Below are 18213 nucleotides of genomic sequence, written 5' to 3'. Positions count from 1 at the left end.
TCCCTGTTTCACCATTTGGAATTCTGCCACTTGGTTACTTACAGACCAGAGTTTTATATTTACGTAGTATTTTCCCATCACTTAGCGCAGTGCCTTGCACATGAGACTGAGATGAATTCCTGTTGAATTACATTGTAACTTCTTAAATTTATCGGATATCACAATAACCAGCATAATGCTTTACATTTTACAAAGTCTCTTTGCCTGTAATTATTTCACAACTTCACATAACCTTTCATACAGCATTATGCTGTTTTATAACAGTTTCACACATGATGAAGCTAAGGTTTAGAAAACTGACCAACTGAAAGTCATAAAGTTTAGTAAGATTTGACCTCAATCTTCTGACTCCATAAGTCTGCAAACTCTGCTTATGCTGTAGTGTTTCTTCTACTACCTTACAGTTTTCCGTGCTGTGAGAATAGGTGTCCTTGGACTTGTCCTCTGTTCATGAGGGCTGGGACTAGAACCCAGCTCTTAGCTCTGTGCCCTTGCCACTGAATAAAACAATCCTCAGGCTCTGTCTCTGCCCCCAGGGGAATGTGGAGGAGAAAGGCTTCTTAAGAATCAGAGATCACCGGTTTGGAAAACACTTAAAAGTAGAAATTTCTTTATCTCAAACACTTTTTCACTAAAGCACAGTTAGTATAACTAGCTGAAATTTATTCCGATATTAAGAAAAACTCCATTTAGAAGAGAGGCTACCATGAAGTCTTTGTTTATACAGTAGACTGTGCACATCTCTAATTTTTCTTATGAACCCTTCAACATTATAATTTGATATAACACCAATGTTACATTTGGCCACTAATTACTTTCTTTAGTTAGTTGTTTAATCATTTATTCAGTAAAACATTTGCTAAGAGTTTGCCAAGCTCTAGGCCCAAGCCAGGCACTGTACAGGTTGCTGTAGGGGATAACTCATAAGCAGGCCTTTTTCGGTAAATCTTAGCCAGATCATGTGTATTGCTAAGATAAAAAGATTTGCATTAAAGGGGTTAAAAAAGAATTCGGGTTTGTATTTGTTAATTGTATACTGGTAAGTTTATAACTGTAATTTGCACGTATTCACAAGAGGTAAATGTTGTACACAATGAGTTGGGTGCCTATACAGATTATGTTCTTTCAAAGTGCTGGTCATAATTATCCAGGCTGTTAGAGGGAGGACTCTGAGCTCTAAGAGACGAGGTTAGAGCTACTAGAATGAGCAGTGACGTAATATCACCCCGGAACAGCAGGAACAGAGGTGCCCTAGTGCTACCCAGGCCTGATCAGGAATGGAAGTGCCCCAGCACTCCAGCCGCTGCCTAAGGACGGGGAAGGCAGGCTGGCTAGGAGAGATCTTCCTGGAACCCTCACAAACATGCCCCCCAGGTAGAGTGAGGGTGTGCAGAATCTCCACAGAGCATAGGGAGCAGGTGGTATGAAAAGGTAGGAGTCTCACGCTCAAGTTTTAAAGATGACCAGCCCTCAGATTCTCAGGTCGGATCTGACCCAGAAAGAGGGAGAAAATGCATTGATGAAGTAGAAGTAGCTTCAGTAAAAACTGAGTTCAGAAATCCTACCACAATGTCTTGCCTTTTACAGCTCGATTAAAGATTAGTTTTAAGTTTGCATTCACTATTCGGTTATAAACTAAATGGAGGAGATAAAAACTCCCCACACAAACATGCTCCTCCCTTCCTCAGAGAACAGGCGTGTGGTATTCAGCATAAACTCCATATATCAGTCCTGCTTCAGTTCCAAAATTCTTACCATACTCTCTGTTCCTGGAAGTGACCTCTGTCAGACTGCTTTAGATACCAGTCTTATTTATTTTTTTCCATTTGCAAGGAATCCTAACACGCTCTTCCATAAGAGGTGGTGAGCTGGCAGAGTGTTCCCTTGACCTCCGAGACTGGTGTAGAGCGACCCTGGGCAGTGGGAGGATATCCAAGAACTGTTATGGAGATGCTGTATTTAAACAAACTCAGTAGCTCTTGGAAATGGCAGTTGTTTATTCCAGTTAAAAAGGGCTGCTCCAGGGCTTACAGATAAAATCCTCTGGCTGACCTTGGTCTTAGCAGGAACCCATCAGTGACCCTTCAGGACTTCCTAGTACCACTAGTTCTCACTTTCATTGTATTTAGCGTTTCAGGAAGTATCCCTGCTGGGCAAGAAGTACTCAGAAATTCAGGCCATGAGGGTTACATTAGCGCAAAGTAATTTTAGGTGAGCTATCTGTGGCTTTCCACCGCAGGTTTATAGGAAAACCCCCTTTGGAACTTCCCATAGTCTGGTCCTGACCTGAGGGTCTTACAAGAATTTTACAGTAGGCACTTCACAGTGGAAATAGCCTCTGAGAATAAACTTACACATGCTAGTTCCAGCTAAAAATAAGTGCTTTTGTTTTTATTGTTGCCTTTACATAGTTTCCAATCAAAATATATTCATTTTATTAATTTACTGAGGACCTGCAAAAAAATGTGCATACTCCCTGAAACACTGAGCAGTTATTTTTTGATAGACCCGATTTATAGTTCTTTTATTTTTAAACTGTCTGTCTATTGGCATCACAGACATTCTGTGCTGGAATGGGCCTTATATAATTAGGTGGTTCTGTCATTTTCTAGAGAAGGGAACAAATCCACAGGTCCAAGCGGCTTTTCTAACACACACAGCCAGTTAGGAACAATTCAGAATAGAGTACAGTTCTCTTTCTCTCCCAGTCCATTGTTCTACTTCTCTTTCCCTTTTCCTCATAGTCGAGTATCTCTTGGAAAAATATGTTTCTTGTAGCAGTTGTTCAAATGGATGTTATGAGATGGTATCAGAGAATAAAGTGTGCATGGGGGAGGGGACGCCAAGGTCAATTGAAATTGAGAAATGCTGGGTTTGTTTTCTTCCTGTAGGACTTCTCAGAGTTTTTGACGTGCTAGTCTATATTGTGAATTTATGAGAGGGGACAAAGACTGTGTTCACTTAGACTTATTTGACCTTAAACTGCGGCCCCATCCTTCTTTTTCTCAGAGCATCTCAAAGTACTACTGGTCCTTTGGGAAACATAGCTCTACAGTAAGTTTACAGCTTTTGTAGAAGACATCCTTAGTGGAATTTCTGAAAGGTAAATCTGTTACCGTGGTACCCTGCAATCGTAACAAATCTCAAAGTTTACTGAGAATACTAGAAAGAAAACATATTTGCCCTTCGGAGCTGTATGTAAAGTATAAGGAGTCTTACCACCTATGGTGCATAAAATCAGTATTTGGTTCAGTTTTGCAAGTTTTTCAAGGATCAATTAATGTGCAGATACAGTGGTGATATATTGATATTACATTTTAATAATGCTTTTGTGTGGCACTTTATCATTTTCAGGTTGCTTTCATAACAACCCTGTGAGAAAGGCAGGTGTTAAGTATTATCAGATGAGGCACTGGAGGCTCAGAAAGGTTTTTGTGATCCCCCTCCCTCCCTCCCCCCCCCCCGACCCCGATATTATAACACAAAGTAATGGAGCCAGAATTCAGTTTCAGAATTTCTGACTCCAAGTCCAGAGTTATTCACACCTGGTTTCTTGTTTTCCTTCTAACTTTATATTTTACAGTGAAAGGTGTGGAAGCAATTCTTAAAGTAACATCATTTTGGCTTATTATCAAACACTGTTTCTTCTTTATTGCAGTGACTCAGAATTTAACGAGCATTACAGCTATCCCAAAGAAAACCCTCCTTTTGTCCCTTGCACTGCCAATTTGTTTAGGTGACTGGAGTGTATAACGGGCACCATTTGATTTTGAAACCAAGATTGGATATGTAATTGTGATTGCTTATGTAATTTTGGAAAATGTACCATCTCTGCATTCTCAGGCAAAGTGGAGATGAGATGGTGTGAAAGTAAAAAAAGAATATTCAAATACAATACACCTTTGTTCTCTCACAAATGCTGTTTCTTAGCTTTAACTTGCTTTGACAACCTACTGATGTAAGTACTTTGTAAATGTAAAATATTTATATTTTGAAATAAAATAACTGGTGTTGAATGAATCAGGTGGTAAACTTAGTCTCGTTTATGTTGAGAAATTTGATCTTTAGTGAAGTCACAAATACACTGTCACTTGGGTTTTAAACTTCTCCTTTGGCACCAGTGCTTACACTGAAGTTTTATGAAATAAGGGTGACTTATATGAAATAAGGGTGACTTACAAAAGGAAGATGTATGTGAGGAGTGGATGCTCAGCACCTTAAAGAGGTAAAAGGATCCAAGCTGAGGTTGGAGCCCTCAGTACCCAGGATAAGGTGGCCTTAAGCTGGGTGGATAAGGAAATGATGAGGTGGATGGCTGAGGAGTAAGAAATCAGAGGAGGAAAAGTTGTATAAAGGAACTGTACCTTTTGAATGAACAAAATAAGCCTAAGTTATGGCTTTATTCAATACCAGAGACACAGGTGCAGCCCTGGCACCTATGCCCAGCAGCTCCAGCCGGCAGACAGCTGAACCCACTGTGGGAGTCCTGTGAAACACGTTTCAGTGATGCTTGTGAAAGAGCTTGCTGACACCTCGAGTTGGCGGTGTTCAGCTCATCAACCTGACATTATGGATGGAGAAAGGATCCTGGCTGAGCTGTAAGGGTGGACTAGCCAGTCACACAGTTTTTCTACTCTCACGGTTTCTTGTTGGCAGATGATGCCTGTTCCCAAAGCATTTCTTCATGCATCTCAGTCCGTTGCATGAGGCTAGACCCCTGCAGAGGGAGTGTGCTCCTGACAACCTCCTTCGGCTTTGCCCTGCAATCCGCAGGCAAGGGGTATTCAGCTCCCCCATGCCAATCCCGCAGGGGCTGTGCTTCTCAGCCTCACCCTTACTGAGTTTAGTCAGAAGTGAACACTAATGATCTGTTCCGGCAATGAACAGCCTCTAAGAAACTGTTCTATGCTGGGCACCAGGGGAAAATTAATTTTGAAAAGTGGTTTTAAAAAGTAAATAGTATTGAACTGTAGGTGAAGCTTTTCCATATGCTCTATTTAATTTCCTTTTCAAGAGTAATTCTGAACAATAGCCTGAAAGCTACCCAATACTCCTTAATTGCATAATCAAATATTTCATCTTCAATCCAGCTCCAAGTATTGTGAGAAAGGTACAGTCGCAAAAGGAGCCGCGTGGCGGGGAAATGGGACCTCAGAAGCGCTATCACCAGTGGAATTCCCGCCGCAGGGCAAACCCTCCCTTGAGACTTGACTCTGGTTCTGCCCTCCCAGTTAGTTTCAACCCCAGCGCAGCTTCTGCAAATTATCGCTGAATGGGAGTTAGAACGAGTCATCGATCCCAGGACCCCAGGACGGGCAGCTTTGCTGGGGACGCTTGTCCTTGTCGTGGTCAGAGGCCGCGGGAGGTCCTCGGGTGACCTATTGATTCCAGTGGGGCGAGACGTGCGTGGGAACCACTGAAGAGTGGTCTCAGGAGACAGACGAGGCGGGGCCAGGGCTAGGGGCGGTGCTTCGGGGCGAACCCCAGACAAAAGCGTGTTGGTGCGGTGGGGGCGGGGCCCGGCGGCGGTGAAGCGGGACGGGATGGGGCGGGGCCGTGCCGGGGGCGGGCCGGTCGGGGGCGGGGCCTCCGGCCGCGCGGGTGCATTGCCGCCGCGGGCGGGCTGGCTGGCAGGCGGCGGGCCCGCAGTGGCGCGGCGTCCAGGCTGTGCGACCGGGGAATGGCCATGGCCGCCTCTCCGGGCCCCGCCGGCGTTGGCGGCGCCGGGGCAATGCCAGGCTCCGGCCCGTCCAGCTTCGGCTTCGACTCGGGGCTCGAGATCAAAACTCGCTCGGTGGAGCAGACGCTGCTCCCGCTGGTCTCCCAGGTAAAGTGGCTCCCGGCGCGGCCCCTCGTCTCCTGTGTCCGCGGCCCGCGATGGCGGCGCTCGCGCTGCGGGGCCGGCCGGCCGGAGGCAGCCGCTGCCCACCTTCCGCGCCCGGTCCAGGGCGTGCGTGTCCGACCTCCCGTCTGGGTTGAGGACCCGCCTCGGCGGAGGCGGCGGGAACCGGGACCCTCCGGCATCAGGAGGCGAGGCCGAGGGGCGCGGATCCCGGTGCGGACCGAGCGCCGGCCAGCAGGTGCGCCGCCGGCCTGTCCCACGCGACCCGCTTCGGGGCTGCGGCTCGGGCGTCCGGGCCCCGTGAGCCCCCCGGGGAGGGAGGGCAGCCGAACCCAGCGCCCCGGAGGCGAGAGGAACCTGGCCGTGGCCCCCTGGCATATAGGCACCCTCCTCGTCGCCCCTTTCTGACCCGCTGCCGGCTCACGTTGCATTCCCAGCTCACACCTGGGCTGTTGGCCGCTCTGGCTGGGGGTTCCTGCCCGCCCCCCACTCCAGCGCGCTCGCCGCCGCCTTTGTCCCTTCCCCCCGCCGGGGTGCGTGCGGCTCGCCCGGCTCCCATCCACCGCGGCCGCCCTGCCCCTTCCCCTAACCTGCCTGCTCACCCCACTGGGAAGAGTGAAGTGAAGGACTGTCTGATAGTTAACCCGGACACACACCTTTTTTTTCTTTCCAAATTCCACTTGGGATTTATGGTTTATTGTATTTGCTGGTCCTAACAGAAGTCTGGAATCAGCTCATGGATGCGCTTAGTTTTAGAGAAGTTTTCGTTACCGTGAGCCGAGCTGTACGCCGCCCGAGGGCTCGAATTCCTCACCTGGATCAGTTGTGCGCCAAGCCCGGGGTGTGTGTGTGTGTGTGTGTGAAGAATTCTGTGCCTGGGGGAGCGCGTTGGCGTTGTGTGACTCACAACTAGGTTGCATCGTCCTGATGACTCACTAGTATTGCCGAAATTTTCGAGGTAGAGGGATTCTTCAAGAATCAAGACTATACCTGACTCTAATTTTTTTCTTTTTTTTTAGAAAAATCCTTTCTTACAGCATCCTTGACACCTGGTCGCCAGTCCCTTCTTTAAACGTGCTCAGTGATGGGAAGCCGGGAGCTGGTCCTTAGAATTTTAAATGCCATCTCTTCTCCCTCCCACTCCTGCAAACACTGGAAATGAGCAGTCACACGTGTCCCTAGATTCCCGTTACGCTGATTAAATGAACAGCTCCATGTTCTCCCTCATTTTAGCCTGGCTAACAAAACAGGTAATGAATACACCTGACCAGCTCCCCTCCCCCCACCCTTCCCATATCTGAGAGAGGCACTGAGCAGTGGAAGGATTGCTAGGATCACTTGGTTATGTCTGCACTGCCCCTCCCCCCAAAAGAATACCACCACCACCACCAATACAACCACAGCCCCAGGAGACACAGAAATAAGAGAGTGGTGGAGTTCAAGCTGACAGGGTTTTCTTCGTTTATTTAACATTGACTCTACAACAGGCCATGTTCTGAGCACTTTATAAATATTAACTCATTGTCTTAACAATCCTGTGAGGTAGATAGATGTTTATTCTCGTTATATGGCCGAGGGAACGGAGAAAGAGTGAAGTGAAGTAACTTGTCATGGGACTGAACTATAAACGTCAAACTGGGATTTGAACCCAGGCAGCCTGGCTCCGGGGCCTAGGGCGGCTCTTAGCAACTGCCTGTGCTGCGTCCTTTCTAGAAATTGGAAGCAGTGACGAGGTCAGCTAGTAGTAGGTCCAGAGAAGAGAGTCTGCAATGGAAAAACAAGCTCAGGAAGGTTGTAATCTGAAGAAATGGTAACTTTTTCACAGTATCAGTGCTAAAAACGGACCAGTCGTACAGCTGTGCCTTGTGTAATTCTGGGGAGAGGGTGGAGGGAGGAGGAGAGCGGAGGAGGAATGTATAAATCGCTGCTGAGAGTTAACTAGAGGTCAGTGCCAAAGAGGGAAATGCCAGTTTTTTTCCTTCCCTATTAAAGACTCATTCAGGCCCATAGCTGAGGTTCTGCATCCCACACGTTCTATAGCCACGGCAGTATCTTTAGCACAATACCGTGACTGATGGTCCTAATGATAGACTGTACTCAACAAGAAAAAAGTTAAATTATGCTTAAAATGAACAAACAAAAAATATAAAAGCATGGCCAGAACGCTGTGAACAAAACAGGAACGTGTGGAGTACAATTAAACATGATTTTTGCCGGCCTGTGTGGCTCAGTGGTTGAGCATCCACCCTCGAACCAAGAGGTCACCACCAGTTTGGTTCCTGGTCAGGGCAGAAGCTCAGGTTGCGGCCTTGGTCCCCAAGAGAGGGTGTGCAAGAGGCAGCAGATGGATGTTTCTCTCTCACTGATGTTTCTACCCTTCTCCCTCCCTCTCTGAAAATCAATAAAAACATTTTTTTAATAAAATGATTTTTAAGTTTCAGTAAATGTTAGCAGTTTAAAGCTGCAGCTCTCTAGAAAACTCATGTCCAAGAATCTCCTTTTCTAAGGATGCTGCATTATTATGCAACTCACGCTTCATCATCTTATCCAAAAAAATATTTCAAGCATTTTAAGGAAGCATTTGTTGTATGCTTGCTAGTTGCTGCTTTTTGAGGGTCTTGTATTGTAGTTGGGAGACAGAGGTGTACAGAATAGCACATCACGTGTCAAATGAACATTATCAATAGTAAATGCTCTAGCCCTAGCTGGTTTGCTCAGTGGATAGACTGTTGGCTTGCGGACTTAAGGGTCCCGGGTTCGATTCCAGTTAAGGGCATATGCCTGGGTTGTGGGCTTGATCCCCAGTAGGGGGCACGCAGGAGGCAGCTGATCAATTATTCTCTTTCATCATTGATGTTTCTCTCTCTCCCTCTCCCTTCCTCTCTGAAATCAATAAAAATACATTTTTTAAAAATAGTAAATGCTCTAAGAGCTCAGAGGAGACGTGGATGAGTCAGGAACAATGCCATAGAGGAGCCAGTCTTGAGGTGAACAAGTTGGGCTGGCATTGTACAGTTTAGTGAGTTTCTACTCTGATACCTTCTAACCTCTCTGACTCTCCAAGTGAAAAGTTCTGGATTACTGGCCTTATTCTAGGAATGCAAGGTTGAGTCAATATTAGACAACTACATACAATTTTCTGCATTAACATATTAGAAAAGATGTATTTTCTTTTCATTAGATGCAGAAAAAGCATTCAGTTAAGTTCAACTTCTAATCATGATCAAAAGCACTTAAGGAACTAATAACAGAAGAAAACTTCCTTATTCTGATAAAGTGTATTTGCAGAAAACTTACAGTTAACATCATAGCAATAAGTAAAAAAAAAAATTTGTAGTCCTCACCAAGGATATTTTTTATTGACAGAGAGAGAGAGAGAGAGAGAGAGAGAGAGAGAGAGAGAGAAAGAGAGGTGAGAGAAATATTTGTCTGTTACCTCTCCCTGACTGGGGATCGAACCCAAAACCTAGGTATGTGCCCTGAAGGGGAATTGAGCCTGCAGTCCTTTTGGTGTACAGGACAATGCTCCACCCGACTGAGCCACCTGGCCAGGGCTCATCAGGATTTTTAAAGGTAGAATTTGGTAAAGGTAATCCTAAAATTTATATGAAAGAGTAAAGAGCCGGGAATAGCCAGAAGAGAAGCAGAGTGGGTGGGCTTACTCTACCAGATTTCAACAGTTATTACAAAACTATAGCAAATTAAGGTAATGTGGGTATAAGGATAGAGATGGACAGATAGAGTAGTGAAACAGAATTCGAACCTAGAAACAAATTCACACATATGTGGAAACTTGGTAAATCACAGACAGCTCTGCTGGTCAGTGGGAAAAGAAAGAAATTCTATAAAAAACGGGTCTGAACCTTGGCCAGTGCTCTCAGTGGTTAGAGCAGCCTTGGGCAAACTACGGCCCACAGGCCGGATCCGACCCGTTTGAAATGAATAAAACTAAAAAAAAAAAAAAGACCATACCCTTTTATGTAATGATGTTTACTTTGAATTTATATTAGTTCACACAAACACTCCATCCATGCTTTTGTTCCAGCCCTCCGGTCCAGTTTAAGAACCCATTGTGGCCCTCAAGTCAAAAAGTTTGCCCACACCTGGGTTAGAGCATCAGCCCTAGCACCGAAGGGTTGCAAGGTTGCTTCCCTGTCAAGGGCATGTACCTGGGTTGCAGGTTTGCTCCTGCCCCAAGTCAGGGTGAGTGGGGGAGGCAACCAGTTGATGTGTGTCTCTCACATTGATGTTTCTCTCTCTCTCTCTCTCCTCCTGCTTCCCTCCCTTTCACTCTCTGAAAAGCAATGGAAAAAATATCCTCAGATGATGATTAACAACAGCAAAAACAACAAAAATAAAAAATAATAGGTGGGGGGCAATTGGTTATCTAAATAGAAGCACATGGAACTGGATCCATAGAGAAACTCCTGTGTGTGTGTTAGAGACATGGATTAGAATTTTGGTTTTTCTTCTTCTTCTTCTTCTTTTTTTTTTTTTACTTCTATTGGCCCCAAACAGGAAACAACCCAAATGTAGGATGTTTAAATAAATTGTGCTATGTTCATACAATGAGATCCTCTACAGCAGTGAAATGAATGAACCATGGGTATAATTATCTATATGGATGGATCTCAAAAAACGTAGTGTTGAATGAAAAAAAATTAAAGGTTCAAAACCTAGCAAAACAAAACCGTATATCATTTAGGGATATAACACTTGTGCAGCAGTTATAATAAGGGAAGGATGAGCACCAGATTGGGACAGTGTTCTTTTCCGGGGGAGGGAGTGATGTAGAAAGGGAGGGGCCCACAGGCACTTGGGTTGTCCGAGGTCCTGACTGTTCTCTTCAGCTCACCGTGGTTGCATATGTCTTCCTTTCATTTCTTTAAAATGTACGTGTGTATGTGATACGCACTCATTTGTTACATATTTCCTAACTCAGACCATTTTTTAAAAAGCTCTGGGCTAAGTCCCAAACATATTTCCTGCAGAACAACTCCCCACCTCCTTTAATAATCACTTTATTCTTCCTGTCAAAGCTCCCACTCCCAGTCTTAAACTGTTTTTATGCAAGGAAGGGCAGGGGGGACCTGCCACGCAGCTCCACCCTGGTGTGGAATGTTAGCCTACCACCCACTAGACTTTTCCTGTCGGTGACAGATTTACTTCCCTCTCCATTGTGCAGACCCCTCACAGTTCTGAGGAGCTCGCCCTGTCTTCCCATTTCTCTCTGCAGTGTCCTGGAAGCTTTTCAGGATCTTTGTCTCACTAAGCTAGAGATAAACGGGGCACATAGGGGGGCCCCTTTGCTGATTTGTATATGTGAATATATGTGTGTGTGTTGTTTTTTTAAAAAATATATTTCATTGATTTTTTACAGAGAGGAAGGGAGAGGGATAGAGAGTTAGAATCATCGATGAGAGAGAAACATCGATCAGCTGCCTCCTGCACACCCCCTACTGGGGCTGTGCCCGCAACCAAGGTACATGCCCTTAACCGGAATCGAACCTGGGACCCTTCAGTCCGCTCTATCCACTGAGCCAAACCGGTTAGGGCTATGTGGGTTTTTAATTGCAAAGATAAAACACACAAAATCCAAACACTACAGTGGTGGATAAAGTAAGCATAATTGCTCCTTTTTCTTACTCTTAAAGCATCTCCCATGGTTTGATGTACTTTCTTCCATATTGGTTTCTGTAGTCGATTAGCTGATGTTTATGTCTAATGATTTGAAGCATTTACTGATTGAGTGTCGAGGGAAGAATGTCCAGCCTGAAGAAAGGTCTCAGAGGAGTTTATTTGAGTCAAAGTGACGACAACTGCCAGGAAGCCAGACCTCAACAGATTGAGGGAATGCTCTGGAGGATGGCAGTTTTGCAGCTTATTTTATATATAAAGAATCAAAGGAGACACAAGCGGGTGTGGGGGTTACATGAAGCCCACGGGTTGTAGATTAGGGAGGTGGGAGAAAGCGAAGTAGGGAATCTGAGATTAGATAAAAAAGCAAAACAGAGACACGTACTTCTTTTACAGCGGCGGGTACAGGACAGTTAACACAGCACAGAAGGTTATGTGGGCAACAAGATAACAATGTGGTCTGTGCTTGTGCCTTCGGGCGTCCGGAAAAGATTTTCTCACATTCCAGAGGTCTGTTATCTCAGATGCGCAAAGACAAGAAGAAACTGTCTCTTGTCTCTTGTCTTTGCGCATCTGAGATAACAGACCTTAGGAATGCTACACGTGACTACCCACCGTGACCACTATGAGTGAGGAATTTTTACGTTCAGACCACCCTGCCTGGGTGTGTCAGGCCCGCCATGCAGCCTTCCCCTGAGCTTGTCAGGTTTAGTATGAGGCCCAGGAGTTAAACCCAGAGACAACCTTCTGTCCTGGGCTGGCTTTTTTATTCTTCAGGTCTCAGGGAATTAAGTCTTTGTTCTTTTATATGGGCTACGGCCATTTTTTTTTTCTTCCTGGTCTTTGCTTTCTTGCCTCCCCACAAAATCAGTAAGTAAACGAAGAAAATCGATTTCAATCAAGAGATGACTGTTAGTTACTCTAGGAAATAAAATAACGTCACAAGCCTGAGGGAAAAACAGAGATTCTAGAAGTGTGGACAGTGCCATACCTAACCATTATGAGGTGCTGCACTGTTTTTACATTTACTGGTGTATCCCCCACAGTGCCCTGGTGGGATGGGTGCTCATCCTATTCCTGTTTTCACAGGTGAGGACACCGAGTCATAGAAAGGTTAGATGGCTTGCCACATGGCCAAGCCAGAATTCAAACCCAGGCAAGGGGACACCAGAGATCGGGCTCTTGTGCAAGTTTATGCTTCGTTAGAGATTGGTACTTCTTGACCCTGTTGGTTAGAAGGTATCAAGTAAGCCCTAGTTCTTACTCTTTTATTCCACAGCAGAGTTCATTGTATCAGGTTCTCTTTCTCCCCCAGGGAGGCCTTCTCTGCCCCCCCCCCCCCCCCCCCTGCAACCAGGCGTTCTCTAGGTTAGTGTCAGGGCAGCTCCAGGTTGTGACACCCAGTATAAGATGCCTCCTATTTTGCAGGACAATAGCTAAAATATTTTTTGGCACATTATATAATTTACAAGGCACTCTCATCAGCTGTCTTTCCCTTGATCCTTAAGACAATCCTGGAGGAAAGAGCAAGTGTAGTGATTACGAGTGGAGGCAACTTATTCTGACCTTGGACAAATACTTATCCTCGTCAAATTTTAGGTTCTTTATCTGCAAAATGCGGGTGGTAAGAATATCTGCCTTATAGAGCTATAACCACTCAATGAATCAATACATGTAAAGCACATAAAATAGTGCCTGCTACTGTTGTGCTTAATGTTACAGGTTACCTATTTTTATTTTTTTGCACGATGAGGAAATTGAAGTTTGATCTGAATTTTGTAAAACTGTGTTTAAATGTGTATATAAACAAGACTGAAAGAATTATGCCAAAATGCTCACGGGATAGTAGAATTATGGAGGATTTTTGTTTATTTTTATTTATTTAGGCTTTTCTAATTTTCCCTTTTTTTTTTTTAAACAACATGAATAATTTTTGAACCTGCCTTTTCAAAAGTTTGGTCGTGATTCTAGGATGTACTAGTAAGTAGACCTCTTAGTAAGGAATTTTATAAATTGACTTGGCTCCTCTAACTGTCAATTTTAAGGGCATACCTCTATTTGGACTGTAACATTTTCTAGGCTGCTTAGAGTAAGAGGAAGTCAGCCAGCCACACCTAATTATGCACCCGGGAGGATGCTTGTAGTGAAAGCAAAGTGTGTGTTTCAGAACTGAACAATAGTTGATATTTTAGCCTAATTGCAGGATCTTTTCTTTATGATTGAAAGTTTAAAGCTTTATGTAAATGAAGGGTTTGACAAACTGAGTCTGTTCCCAGGTGGTTGTTTGGAATAATCAGTGGTGATCAAGCCCTGGGTTCTCCAGGTGGCCTGAAGAGTTCCCCAGTCTGTCCGATTTGGAGGAAAACTAAGCTGATGCTAAAGGATTCATGTTGGTCTCCCTGCTTCCCAGCAGCATGGCCCACAGTCACCCACAAAATTCACCCACAGCAACTCCTCTTTGACATGATAACCTAGTGGCTTTAGGTAATATTTTATTTTGAAGACAGTGTTCTGCCACCCTCAAAAAAAAAAAAAAAAATCAGGAAGGACAGTACTGGGTGGGCTTTGGTGTCAGACAAACTTGGCCATTCTAAACGAGGCCACTTTTTAGCTGTGTGAGCCAATACTTCCCTTCACTCAGCCTCAGGTTTCTTATCTTTAATAACACCTGAGAATTAAATAAGAGCTAATTAGAATATATACCTTGAGTGCTTGCCATAAACTCGGTACTTTGATAAACACAATATGTGGATCTTTTCATTTAATCCTCTTATCAGCATCATAAGGCAGATAAGGCAGCATGGCTAACTGGTTAAGAGGCTAGGCTCTGGAGTCAGAATGTCTGGGGTCAGAATGTCTCCTTGATGTCCAATTTCTTTACTCTTCATGATGTCCAATTTCTTCGTTTGTAAATACCTGCTTCATTGGGATTTTTTTGAAGCATTATGGGGTAGTATTATCCTGATATCAACACCAGCTAAGGACACTACAAAGAAAGAAAACTATAGGCCAATATCCCTGAAGAATTGAGGCAAAAAATTATCAACAGAATACTAACCAACCAAATTCAATAGCACATTAAAAGGAGCACACACCTGATTAAGCGGGATTCCTCTCTGCAATGCAAGGATGGTTTAACAAATGCAAATCAAGAAATGTAATACACCACATTAACAGAACGAAATGAAAAAAAATCATATGATCATCTCAATATATGCATAGAAAGCATTTGACACAATTTAACATTTTTTCATGATGAAAATGCTCAACAAATTGGGTATAACAGGACCATATCTCAATATAATAAGCCCATAGCTAACATCATCTTTAATAGTGAAAAGTTGAAAGATTTTCCTCTAAGATCAGGAACAAGACAAAGATGCCCATTCTCACTCACCTATTCAGAATAGTATTGGAAGTCTTAGCTAGAACAATCAGGCAATAAAAATGAATAAAAGGCCCTACCTGGTTTGGTTCAGTGGATAGAGCATCAGCCCATGGATTGAAGGGTCTGGGGCTTGATTCTAGTCAAGGGAGTGGACCTCGGTTGCAGGCTAGATCCCTGGCCCTGGTTGGGGCATGTGCAGGAGGCAATCAATCTTTGTGATGTGTCTCTCTCACATTGATGTTTCTGTCTGTCTCCCTCCCTTCCAGTCTCTCTAAAAATCAATGGGGAAATATCCTCAGGTGAGGATTAACAACAACAAAAAGAATAAAAGGCATTCTAATAGGAAAGGAAGAAGTAAAATTGTCTCTATTTGCAGATGACATGAGCTTATATATAGAAAATCCTAAAGGCTCCACCAAAATACTGTTAGAACTAATAAACAAATTCAACAAAATTGCAGGATTAAAAAAAATCAACATACAATTAACTATTAATAAAAATAAAATTTTGAAAATAGAAAATAAGGTAGCCTGTCATCCCTTGCTTGAAGATTCTTCTTGGTTTCTATAGTAATAGAAACTAGACTTTTGATAGTGAGCATGCAATAGAGTATACAGATATCAAATTATAATGTTGTATACCTGAAGTTTATATAATGTGATTAACCAATGTTACCTCAATAAATTTAATTTTTAAAAATCAATATACAGAAATCAGTTGTTTTTATTTATCTTTTCCTTTTATTTTTATTTAAAAATATTCATTGTTGAAAGACACCAGTTGTTTTTATATGCTAACAATAAAATCTCTGAAAAAGAAAGAAAACCATTCTATTTACAATAGCATCAAAGCAATAAAATAGTTAAGAGTGGACTTAACCAAAGAGGTGAAAGATCTGTACACTGAAAACTCTAAAACTTTGATGTCTTCACAGCAGGGCAACTGGCTCCCTAAAGTGAATCATCTCAGAGTGGGAGTGAGACAGGAACTGGAGTATCATTTTGACCTGTCCTCAAAAGTAGCATGTTGTCGCTTCTGCTTTAATCTAGGTGCTTAGGGAGAGGAATGAGGCTCCAGATCTTGAAAGGCGAAATAGCAAAGACTCTGTGGACATACATCAAAACCACTAGAGAGTCTGTCACTTTCCTGCTTCTGTCTCACTTACAAGAAAACACAAACTCTACTCCAACTCGTAGCCTTCATGGCTGGTCTGTGCCTACCAGTTGGATATCAGTCTTACACTTGCCCTCTGGCCCACCCTTCTTTAACCACTTCTGGTCTTACCTCATTCTTTAGGTGACCCCCCTGTTTTTGAAAACAATGATTTCTTTTCCCTAGAATACTTTTTCCCTGATGTTGGTCAGCCTGGCTACTTGATGTCATTTACATTTCAGCTTAAATATCATTTTCTCATGAAGGAAGATAAATGACTTTCAGGTACACATACTTTCTATCCCATTTTCCTATTTTAATATTTGCATAGCATTTATATTTAAATTCTTTTGTTTACCTAGTTGTGTGATTATTGTGTTGTGTCCCCTGACATTAGAATGTAAGCTCCGTGAAAGCATGGGCCTTTCTTGTTCATTGCTGTTTCATCATTGCTTGGAATTTTATTTGGCGTGTGATAGGTGTGCAACAAATATAGTTTATATAATTCAATTATTGTTAATTCTACTAAACAGTTAACCACGGAGGCCGGATTGTAATGGTCTTGTTTACTGATGCATCCTCAGGGCCCAGCATCTAGGAAGTGTTTAAAATTTGAAAAACAATATTATAATGAGGACATGTAAAGAGATTAAATAGATTTCCCTAGGTCCTGTAGCTAATCAGGACAGAGCCAAGGCCCACACCCAGGCCTTCCTGATTCTAAACTATTAATACCATAACATAGAACGTGCGTGGCACATAATTATTGGCCAGGCAGTGATTCCCTTCCTGTTCCCTTAATTCTCTATCTGGTCTTTGCTACTACATTTATACAAAACACTTCAAAGTCATGTTCCATGGCCATCTACTATTTAGGATCTATATTTTATGTAACATTCTTTAAATATTTTTATATGTCAGCAAAGTTCACGTGCTAATTTTATAAAACATTCTGAAGATTTATCTTTGTTTCAACCGGCTTAATTTGTTACCTTTTGTATTTTATTTTAGGGCCCAGAACCAAGTGTTCAGACTCCTGGTTATTTCATTTACTTTGAGCTACAACAAAACTCAGGGAAGCATAAAACATAGATTATAAGGGTCATTCTCAGTATCTATTGAATTCAGTAAACATGTATGACACCATTTTGTACAAGCTATGAACTTGTGCTAGGCAGTGGAGTGGAATGCAAGGTGAAGATGCTGTCTCTAGCCCTGGCTGGGTGACTCAGTTGGTTAGAGTGTCGTCCTGATACAATCAAGGTTGTAGGTTTGATCCCTGGTCAAGGCACTTACAAGTTTCAGCCAATGAATGCATGAATGGGTGGAGCAACAAATAGTTCTTACTCTCTCTCTCTTTCCCTCTCTCTCTCTCCTTCCTCTCCCTTCCCTCTCTCTTGAAAATCAGTAAATAATAATAAAATGCTTTCTACTCAAAGTAGCTCAAGCCATAGCAAAAGAAACTAGACCTGAAGTGCTTTGATTTTCTGTGGATTCTCTGAATGTAATGATCTAGCCTTCCCTATTTTTCTCCTGTCTCGAAGATCTGTTGAAACACCTGGAGGGCTTCTGGAACTGCATGCCCCAGCTACCTGCCCTCTCATAAACTTGGAATTGTTATCAATGGGAGCATTGTCCTGAGGAGAGATGCAGGATGCTTCCTGGTTGCCTCTGGGTTGAAGCATTAAACTATGAATTTGGTCTGTTAGGTTATCCAGGATGCCAGGATTAATGTACTTGGCCTTTGTGATATAGCTTCAAAAAAAGTTATTGCAATAAAACTTAAACAAGTTGCTTTTGTCTTTTATTCTTAGATTACCACACTTATTAATCACAAAGATAATACCAAAAAGTCTGATAAAACTCTGCAAGCAATTCAGCGTGTAGGACAAGCCGTCAACTTGGCAGTTGGAAGATTTGTTAAAGTAGGGGAGGCTATAGCCAATGAAAACTGGGATTTGAAAGAAGAAATAACCATTGCCTGTATTGAAGCTAAACAAGCAGGTATGTGGATGTTGATATCGAAGTGTGTTGATACCGATTGTATTGCTTTGGATACGATGACAAATTATTGTCTCATTTTGAGTAAAGATGTGCACTGTGATTTAGCCCAATGATTACAGGTGCCTGGGACATTAAAGGACAGGATTGGCTTCTAGGTCTACTAAACTTCTCTTGGCTCAAGTCCTAAGTC

The 18213-nt window shown here is 43.2% G+C and overlaps 1 protein-coding gene across 1 annotated transcript in view; it reads left to right on the top strand.

The window, feature by feature from the left end:
- Nucleotides 1–5603: 5603 nt before the first annotated feature.
- CTNNAL1 (catenin alpha like 1) overlaps nucleotides 5604–18213 on the top strand; it is a 53916-nt gene continuing 41306 nt past the window's right edge. Inside the window, exons 1-2 of the mRNA XM_081104106.1 lie at nucleotides 5604–5827; nucleotides 17834–18023. Coding sequence (XP_080960232.1) covers nucleotides 5681–5827; nucleotides 17834–18023 — 337 coding nt within the window. The 5' untranslated portion in view covers nucleotides 5604–5680. The remainder of the gene's footprint in view (nucleotides 5828–17833; nucleotides 18024–18213) is intronic.

Source organism: Myotis nattereri (assembly GCF_964212035.1).
Source record: "Myotis nattereri genome assembly, chromosome: 12".
In the NCBI taxonomy this organism is placed as follows: domain Eukaryota; kingdom Metazoa; phylum Chordata; class Mammalia; order Chiroptera; family Vespertilionidae; genus Myotis; species Myotis nattereri.
The sequence above is the reverse complement of the archived record's forward strand: the minus strand, read 5'-3'. Positions and strand labels throughout refer to the sequence as shown.